Source organism: Chlorocebus sabaeus, chromosome X, assembly GCF_047675955.1.
Source record: "Chlorocebus sabaeus isolate Y175 chromosome X, mChlSab1.0.hap1, whole genome shotgun sequence".
Classification (NCBI taxonomy): domain Eukaryota; kingdom Metazoa; phylum Chordata; class Mammalia; order Primates; family Cercopithecidae; genus Chlorocebus; species Chlorocebus sabaeus.
Window position 1 is genome coordinate 128,855,763 of NC_132933.1, and position 10,161 is coordinate 128,865,923.

Genomic DNA, 10,161 nt, shown 5'->3' on the forward strand with positions numbered 1-10,161 from the left:
GCTTTCCCTATTGATACCACCACTCTCTCCATCACCTCAAGTCTAAATACTCAAATCACATTTGAGTCCTCATTCTTTCACCCTATTTCAAATCAGTCATGGTTGTTTGTAGATTTTACCTCTACGCTAATTCCTGTTACCCAAATTTAAGACCCTCTTATCCTTGTCTTATTATGACACAGGATTTTTCTGCTTAGTCCCCTACTTATTACATCTTCCACAAATTATCTCTTGAATGTCTTGGGCCAGTTTAATATAATCTTTATCTCTAATTCTGCCGCACTCACAGATGTGCTGTTTGGCTTCATACCTAATTGCCACCTGACTCATTTACCTATTGGTAAATTTGTATTTGTTTCCACTTTCCCAAATACATTCTAGGTTCTTTAAGGAAATGGATCACATCTTAATTTTGTTTCTCCCTGTAGCACTTAGCACAATACTTAAAAGTGCTTTATTTTAATTTTATTTTATTAGTTTTTGTAGAGGTGAGTTCTTGCTTTGTTGCCCAGGCTGGTCTCAAGTGATCCTCCCACCTTGGCCTCCCACAGTGCTCGAATGACAGGCATGAGCCACCGCACCTGGCCAAAAGTGCTTTATAAAATCTTGGTAGTCATCATAATTAGGTAGCTCCAGCTCCAGAATCAAAAAGGAAAATGTTTGCCAGGCACAGTGGCTCACACCTGTCATCCCAGCAGCTCAGGAGACTGAGGCAGGAGGATCACTTGAGCCAGGAGTTCAAGACCAGCCTGGGCAACAGAGAAAGACCCCCATCTCTAAAAATACATAGTAATAATAATTTTAAAATAAAATTTTAAAAATTAAAAAGTTTGACCCAATATCTATTGAATTCTTTTTTTTTTTTTTTTGATGGGGTCTTGCTCTGTCACCAGGCTGGAGTGCAATGGTGCGATCTCGGCTCACTGCAACCTCCACCGCCAGGTTCCAGCGATTCTCCTGCCTTAGCCTCCTGAGTAGCTGGGATTATAGATGCCCATCACCATGCCTGGCTAATTTTTGTATTTTTAGTAGAGACGGGGTTTCACCAAGTTGGCCAGGATGGTCTCGATCACTTGACCTTGTGATCCGCCCGCTTCGGCCTCCCAAAGTGCTGGGATGACAGGCGTGAGCCACTGTGCCTGGCCTGAATTCTTTTAGAAGTTAATATCAGACCAAGTCTTTATGTCAAAACCCCGAAATTTTACATGTATTTAAATTTTCACTTAACTCCCCAAATGATTCAGTCACAGCTTTATGGTGTTACTTGTGATTAAGAAAACTGAATATAGTTTCCTCTACTGTGAAGCCCTGTAGTTTTCCTCATATTCCTTCCTTGTAGCCCAGGGCTTGACATAATAGGTGCCTAATTGTTTGTTTACTCTTAAAAGCTTGGGAATGTGCATAGATCATTACAAATTAAGAAAATGGAGGCCGTATGTGGTGGCTCACTCCTGTAATCCCAGCACTTTGGGAGGCTGAGGCGGGTGGATCATGAGGGCAGGAGTTCAAGACCAGCCTGGTCAAGATGATGAAACCTGGTCTCTACTAAAAATAAAAAAATTAGCCGAGCGTGGTGGCAGGCACCTCGGGAGGCTGAGGCAGAGAAGTGCTTGAACCCGGGAGGCGGAGGTTGCAGTGAGCCGAGTTCGTGCCAGTGCACTCCAGCCTGGGCGACAGAGCGAAACTCCATCTCCAAAAAAAGCTTTGTAGAAAACAAAAGAAAGTAGGTGATCTTAGCAGGAAAAGCAGTTTTAGTAAAGTGAGCCTAAGATGATCGTGTTAGTTGGCTTTGATAATTTGTTTGTCGCTGATGCTTTTTCCTTTGGTTAAATTCTTTTTCTTGTGTTCTTAGGTTAAGACATCAGAATTTTATAGATACTCCCGACAGCTCCGTTACGAAGTTGACCAAGCATTGAATTACTTTCAGAATGTTCACCAGCAGCCTTTGTTGGATATGAAGTCAAGCCGCATTCGTTCTGCAAAACCACAAACTACAGTATTTCGAGGAATGATTGGACACAGCATGGTTAACAGTAAAATACTTCTCTTAAAGAAACCAAGAGTCTGGTGGGAACTAGAAGGCCCACAAGTACCTCTGCGACCTGACTGCCTTGCTATCGTCAATAATTTTGTGTTCCTGTTAGGTGGGGAAGAGCTGGGCCCGGATGGTGAATTCCATGCTTCTTCCAAAGTATTCAGGTATGACCCGAGACAAAACTCCTGGCTGCAGATGGCAGATATGTCTGTACCACGCTCTGAATTTGCTGTAGGTGTTATTGGGAAGTTTATTTACGCTGTAGCAGGCAGAACCAGAGATGAGACTTTCTATTCAACTGAGAGATATGACATCACCAATGATAAATGGGAATTTGTGGATCCTTATCCAGTTAACAAATATGGACATGAGGGGACAGTGCTCAATAACAAGTTGTTTATCACTGGTGGAATCACCTCATCTTCCACCTCCAAGCAAGTGTGCGTGTTTGACCCCAGCAAAGAAGGGACCATAGAACAACGGACCAGGAGAACTCAAGTGGTTACCAACTGTTGGGAGAATAAGAGCAAGATGAATTACGCGAGATGCTTTCACAAGATGATTTCTTACAATGGCAAGCTTTATGTCTTCGGTGGCGTCTGTGTGATCTTGAGGGCCTCTTTTGAATCTCAGGGATGCCCTTCTACAGAAGTATACAACCCAGAGACTGATCAGTGGACCATCTTGGCATCCATGCCGATTGGTAGAAGTGGTCATGGTGTGACTGTGCTGGACAAACAAATAATGGTTCTTGGAGGCCTTTGTTATAATGGTCATTACAGCGATTCCATTCTCACTTTTGATCCGGATGAAAACAAGTGGAAGGAAGATGAGTACCCTCGGATGCCCTGCAAACTGGATGGTTTACAAGTATGCAACCTGCATTTTCCGGACTATGTACTGGATGAGGTCAGGCGTTGCAACTAATGACATCCTTCTCCCTAAAAGAGGCAAACAAAGTATTTGTTTGTGCAGAGTAGTTAATTAAAACATATAAAGAAAAACCTCACCAGTTTTACTATCAAAGCCATTGGTCTAACATTGTAAGAATTTTTCATTCTGTGCTAGCATCCTTTTTTTCTTTTCTTTTCAGTGGCCTCAAACTCATGCAATAAGTTAATTCTAAGTGCTAGCTCTTGAAACTACTTCCAGAAGCAGTTTAATAGAATGCTCCACTTATCTGGGAAATTGATTTTCTGCTTTAAACATTTCTTTCAGATGTTAGCGTAGGAGTCATGTGTCTTCTAAGAGAAGACCTGATAAGTGTCACTGGATGTGATTTCAGTCCCTGTCTCTATCTGAAACCTTTTTGAAGATTTATTTCAGTGTATTTCAATCTGTTATACTTTTTGGTTTTATTATTTAAAAGTTTAAAACTCTTGACCTTTTTGCATGGCTTTTTGCTGAAAATGCAAAAATATAAATTTTCTACAAAATTAACTTTTTATATTCAAAACACTATTTCTAAGCTGCCTTCTCCTATCCGCATTGTGTTAGTGAAAGCATATTCATACTCGCATACAACCTATAAATACACAAGGCACATCCCTTTTATGCGTGGTTAGGATTCTATATTTTTAAGCTAGTGCACTTGCACACACAGTTCGCCATACTTGTTGAATTTTAGATGTAACGTCTTTTCACATATTAACATTTTTAGAAAGTTAAAATAACTGGAGTCCTCATTTGCTATCAAAGTAGCCTATCTTCAGTCCATACTGATTCAGTAATATTTGAATTCCTTATATTTCTGAAACATGTATGGTTATGAAAACTAACATTTTATAGTTTATTTTCAAAAGTAAATGTTAGTGTTCTTTGTCGATGTATGTCTTTTCTTTTTGAAACTGTTTTTCTTTGCAGTCTGTTTAACATTGCCCTGTTTTTAGTGAGAATCGGAGTGGTATGTGACAAGTTCTGGCCCTGCAGCATGCAAGCACTTTTAAAGAGCATTTAGGTAATACCATACTCCTAAATCAAGGCCCCTTAAAAGTAAGTGCAACTCCCATTTTTTACATTCAGTAAGGCTGCTGCATTTGTTATTGAATGGAAGGTAGAAACAGAAAATTTGAGCTCAGTTTTGACTTAGAGGTAAGAAATAGAATTATAATGTTACTGGTTTTATCTACTTGTTTATTTTGTACAAAATACCCAGTGACACTAGGGATGTAAGCCCTCAGTTTTGTTTTATTTACTGAAAGCTATTAGCATGAAGGATAGTAACCACAAAGTTCAGAATGGATCAAGAATAGCTGTTTAAAAGCATTTATAGTAAGTGTTTTAGGATTAGCTGCACCTTTCAACTCTTTAAATGCAGAGGAAAAAACAGTTGACAAAGTTAAGCAAGAATAGCCTGGGAGTGGATCATTAAAATTGATGCCATTTTCACATGAGTAGTCTATATCTGATACAGACTAGATCTATACTGGCAAAGCTTGCCAGATCTTAGAATATTGGTGCAATATTGCAATGCCTTCTATATGGCTGCTGATGTATAAATTTTCTAGTTACACTTTGTTCGTTTGGTGTGTGTGTGTTTGTTTGTTTGTTTGTTTGCTGCTGCCACCATTGAACATAAAATGGAAGTGTGAAGTTGTGGAAATGTGAAGACTTTGGTTTTTGGGGGTTTTTTGGGCAGTTATTAGACATACTATGAGATTAAACCTGATCTTCAAACTCCAAAATTGGAGGCATTTGGGTTTAAGAAAGTCAGGTACACAAGTAGCTTTTGAAAAAACCATTGGCATTGATTTCAGAAATCAATAATAATCTTATTTTGTATATGAAACTTAAATTTCCATTAACTAGTCCTATCATTTACTTAAGAGTTTCCAAACATGAAATTTGGTATCTTGTTTCCCATGGTAATATGGGTAAAAAGTCTTTTTCTACATTAAAAAAAAACTATTATTTTATTTTTGAAAGCTAGGAATAAGTTAACCATTTAATTTTTTTTCTACTACATTAGTTTAGTGGCTTTGTATGTGTGCTGTTTTGCTTTAAAGAAAATAACGTCTTCATTATTTTCCTCATTGATGTCTTTTGCTAGAAAAGACCAAGAAAGAGCCATCAGGCCAGGTATCCACATCAAAGGCTTTACACTATAGTGGTGGTTCTCTTTAATTGCTTAGATATGACTTTATGGCCCTAGTTAGGGTGACATTTGGGCGAACATTTGAGTATTCTTGGTCTTCAATTTTAAAGACAGAGGCCAAGATCAAAGTTCATGTTTTGTAAAATTCGTAAAATCTTAACTTGAACTAACTCTGGGTTCAGCTTCACGTAAGTCACGTCGGACCTGATGTTAGCTGTAATCAGTTTTGAGCTTTAAGAACAGTTGCTGTTGCTTGGGTTCTGAATGTATGAGAAAACTCCCTGTTTATATGTAGTTCTAATTTAGGTTATTTTAAATCCGTGATTAACTTACATTCCCTTTTAAAATTATGGTTTAATTGCTGCAAGAGATTTATTTTTGTTATACTAAACTATGGAAAAGTTTTTCATAGCATTTTTTTCAAGTTTATTTTTTGTGTGCTTCATCTGGAATTTTTGTTTATATACTTTGCGCTCAAAAAAGTAGTTTTTCGAAAAATTCAGTAAGAGATTTGAATCTATACAGTTTAACTGTTACGACCTTTATGCGTGTTGTTTTCACTTTATATCTTAAATGCCAGAGTTCACAAAAATAGCTGATCTTCATTAATTACATCTTAATTAGAACTATTTGTTCTCTTCCGTGTCTTTGACCTTCTAAGTTTTGATTTTAAAGAAATTCCTTGCACTACAACCTTTTCTTAAAATGCAAGATTCTCACATTGAAGGTTTTGTGTTGGAAGAAATGCTACTGGTTTTTAAAAAACAAAGCTTAACTAATAGAATTACTAGCTTTTCTTGAGACAGCTTTCTGTGTCCTCATTACTCTGCTCTGTGTGAGTGTTACTAGAATTTGTGAAATACTGACTGAGCCCTTCACTTATCTTTTCTAAAGCAGCACCTTTGGACACCTCATTCTGGGAAGCCTGCTCGAGTCATAGTAAAGGACACACGCTTTATGTGGGGAGAAGTGGTAAAATGGAGTTTTGTCTTAATTACATGAAACTAAGCTTTAAAATATTTTATAACAGATTATTTGAGCTGCATAATCTAAACATGTCAAACGTTCAGTGGGACTATTTTTATATATGTATATGTGGGTGTAGGTCATAACATTTCAGTTTATAATATAAATTGTTATTTCAGTTTATAAGCTATCTCTCAAAGGAGACTAGCTCTTTTGAGAATTCATAATTTAAAGTTTTAGACTGAAGTAAAATACAACATAGATAATAGTGTAAATCAGATATAATTGAGGGCTATATGGCAGTAAAACTGCTAGTGCCAGTTTTCTTGTTTGCCTGTTATACATTTTTGATTTTTGTTTTGTATTCTGAACATTTTGAGAGATCATATGTTTGTTCAATTACATTTAGAGTTGGTTTGGGAATAAATATCTTCTAAAAAGAGATTTATCTTAAAAATGGAAGTCCTAAAAATTAGTTTATCCAGAGTTTATAAAGTCAAATATTCACTAGGCATAGACTGGAATAGATAAATTCATGGAAATCATATCCTTTCAGTACACCATATAACTTCAATATTACACAAGTAACATTGAGGAGAATGCCATCAGCTTTGTTCTCCCTTAACTTCTTAGGTTTTCTTTTTACATTTTGGGAACAAGTACATTGAAAATGTTATTAATCAGTATATAGTAAGGATTAGGTGTTTGCTTTCTGAAGGAATGGTCCAGTGAGGTGATTGGGAGAGGTTATTTTCTACCTAACTTGTATATGCCCTGTACCTCTTGGGCATACTTTGTCTATAGAAAAATATTTTGACCTTTAGGTACATTTTGGGCCAGTAGTCAAATAATCCTAGGGCCGATATAAAAATCTTAGAATAATTTAAGGTTTGCCTTTTATACCTGTTTTGAAAGCCTTTACATTTTTGTCAGGTAATTTTTCCCAAGCCGTGGATATAATCTATTCAAACATGTTTATGCTATCCATTCTGTTTTTAAATTGAAAAAAATGTTAAAAGTGTTTATGAAGAAAAGTTTAAATAAAATATTTTTAATCTTTAAAATATACCTCTTTATCTCTGATTATTTGCTATTTTTTTTTATATAATCCATCACTTTCAAAGTCACTAATGACTTGATTAGCAGAATACATTTTGTTTTCCTTCAACATGCCAAGGAAGTGCCATGAAAATGTGATTTCTGCCAATGCTTTCAGCCGCAGATTCAAATGAGAGCATTAGAGTGAAATTATTTATACTCTTATATGCAATGGAAATTTTATAATGAAGCCAAGTAATTAAAGTTCTAACAGAGTTTTGCAGTCTTGCAAAAGGAAAATATAGAACTGAGAAAAAGCGTTTACAAGCCTCAAGCCTTAGTTTGGTGATTTTTAGATTTCCTTTAGCATTTTTGATTCATTGGTCTTCCAGGCATTTCTGAAATTCAGAACTTGGTGGAGGCCTTGGGTATACATCGGCACATGTGTGCCATCTTTCAAACGGACACCTAAGAAACCGCAACAGGATTCCCAAGCACCTAGATCCTGGCCTCAGGTAACCTTTCCAGCCTCTTTCTCTCCACCACTTCCTACACTCCATTCTGTTGTGATCTTTACGTGTGTTCCTTTCCAGCCTAAAATTACTTGCCTTTCTTTCCCCTGCCCTGCTTGTTAAAATCCACTTATTTTTGCAAAGTCCAACTCAAATGTTTCCCTCTCCTCCTGAAAGCTGCGTTAGCTCTTCTGTTGAATTAATTGCCTCTTCTACACTCAACACACTTACAGTTTCTATTTAACTTCATTTTGCATAATAATTGGGCATGATTCTTTCTCCACGACTAGATCATAGTCTCCTTGGGTGAAAGGATTTTTCATTCTTTGTACCCTCATATCTAGCATTTGTACACAGTAGGCACTGAGCTAAATGTTTATTGCAGCATATGACAAATTCCATATGTAACAGACAAATGGTATAGGTATTCAGATGAGAGATTACAGTGCCCTGGGGTTTTTGTCTCTGCCTGCTTTTCAGTATACACACTCTGTACTATCTCATCCATACCTATACCTGTGGCTTCATCTACAACTGTTACTCTTTTGTTTTTTTGAGACAGAGCCTTGCTCTGTCACCCAGGCTGGAGTGCAGTGGTGCAATCTCAGCTCACTGCAATCTCCATCTCCTGGGTTCAAGTGATTCTCCTGCTTCGGTGTCCCAAGTAACTGGGATTACAGGCATGCGCCACCATGCCCAGCTAATTTTATATTTTTAGTAGAGACGGGGTTTCACCATGTTGGACAGGCCGGTCTCGAACTCCTGACCTCACATGATGCACCCGTTTGGCCTACCAACGTGTTGGGATTACAGGTGTGAGCCACTGCACCCGGCCTACAACTTTTATTCTGATACCCATCATATCTGTATTTCTCAACGCAGAGTTCCAGCCATCTCCTGAACATCTCTCACGTGTTGTATTGGAATTTCAAACTGAACAGGTGCAAATCTGAATACATTATCTCCTCCCCCAAAACATGCCCTTTATCTTCTCTGTATTATCTGGCTTTACCATTGCCTATGATTGTTCATGTATAACCTTGGAATGCCTCTCCCACTTAACCCCAACATCTTAGTTCATCCAGTTCTAGCACTTTAAATTCTCAACTGCCCTCTCCTCTCCATACTGTCCTAGTTCAGACCCTTGTCCATCTTGCTGGCCTTCTGGAGCTTTCTAATCATCTACCTCCATCATCCACTTTTTTTTTTTGAGACAGAGTCTCACTCTGTCCCCCAGGCTGGAGTGCAGTGGTGCAATCTCAGCTCACTGAAACCTCCACCTCCCAGGTTCAAGCGATTGTCCTGCCTCAGCCTCCCAAGTAGCTGGGATGACACTCCCGGCTAGTTTTTGTGTTTTTAGTAGAGACGGGGTTTCACCATGTTGGCCAGGCTGGTCTCAAACTCCTGACCTCAAGCGATCCACCCACCTCGGGAACCTTTTACTGATCTCCCTTCACCCTGAGACTAAGATCCAAATTCCCTAGCGTGCGTGCCACACAAGGCCCTTTGTGCGTTGCTCTCTTTGTACCTGTTCAGTTTGTTTTACATTCTGTCCTCTAGCTATGCAAACTAATTGTAGTTCCTGAATAGACCGTGTTTTCTTAAGCCTCTCTGTCTTTGCACACATGCTTCCCCTCTTCCATTCCTGCCTAACCCTTTCTTGGCCTTCAAGAGCCAGCCTGGGTATCATGCCCTCTGTCAGGTTTTGGGTTTTTTTTAACCCCTTGGGCCAGGTTAACATTGTCCCCTTGGTCTTACCATAACACTTGGGGATACCTAGACCCCATCTCCCCTAACACGTGATTAGAACTGTCTTCTCCATCCCACCCTTAACTGTACTCCTTGAGAGCGAATACTGTGTTATTTTCCAAGAGTCTGACTTAATGTCTGGTACATGGTAAGTCCTCCTTAAAAACAGAACCCAGAAACTTGGAATGTTGCCAATGAAAAGTTCCGGGTGAGGGGGTACCTGTATTAGAGAGCTTGATTGTCTGCCAAAGTTGACCTCCCCGAGGAATTTCCCTCCATTTCCACTACCACTGCTCCTGTGTCTAGAAGGGTAATGCATACAGCTCTCACAGCTGTCAACAAATACTTCTTCCCTGAACATCTCACTGTTTGTGATCTAGGCTGAAAATATCAAGACAGACCAAGGGTGTTTTTGCAGAACATTAATCCCATGAAATGCTCTGTTGGGGGAAGAAGTGTTCAGTGGTCACAGTAATCTTGGGAAACACTATGCTTCTCTTCTTGGAGAATCTTAACCAACATTAGCATATTAAAGGCTCCCAGAAGTCCTGTTGTTAACTCATTTTGATTTTGTTTAGCTCAGTATAAACCAAACATTTGACTATTTGTAAACCAGTCCAAGAGCTGAGCTCTTTTTCATGGAATATGTGTGATCCATGAATGCTCTTGAAAAAGCCTTGCTAAGGAATAACTGAAAGAAAACAACCTAGGTACTTGGGAGGCTGAGGCAGGATAGTTTGAGGCTGCAGTAAGCTATGATCACGCCA

The 10,161-nt window shown here is 38.6% G+C and overlaps 1 protein-coding gene across 4 annotated transcripts in view; it reads left to right on the forward strand.

The window, feature by feature from the left end:
• Positions 1-5,879, forward strand: part of KLHL15 (kelch like family member 15) — a 47,411-nt gene extending 41,532 nt beyond the window's left edge. For all 4 annotated transcript variants that reach the window (XM_037986412.2, XM_007991309.3, XM_073013836.1 and 1 more), the window contains one exon: positions 1,853-5,879. In XM_037986412.2, the coding sequence (XP_037842340.1) occupies positions 1,853-2,962 (1,110 nt within the window). In that variant the 3' untranslated portion in view covers positions 2,963-5,879. The remainder of the gene's footprint in view (positions 1-1,852) is intronic.
• Positions 5,880-10,161: the final 4,282 nt, after the last annotated feature.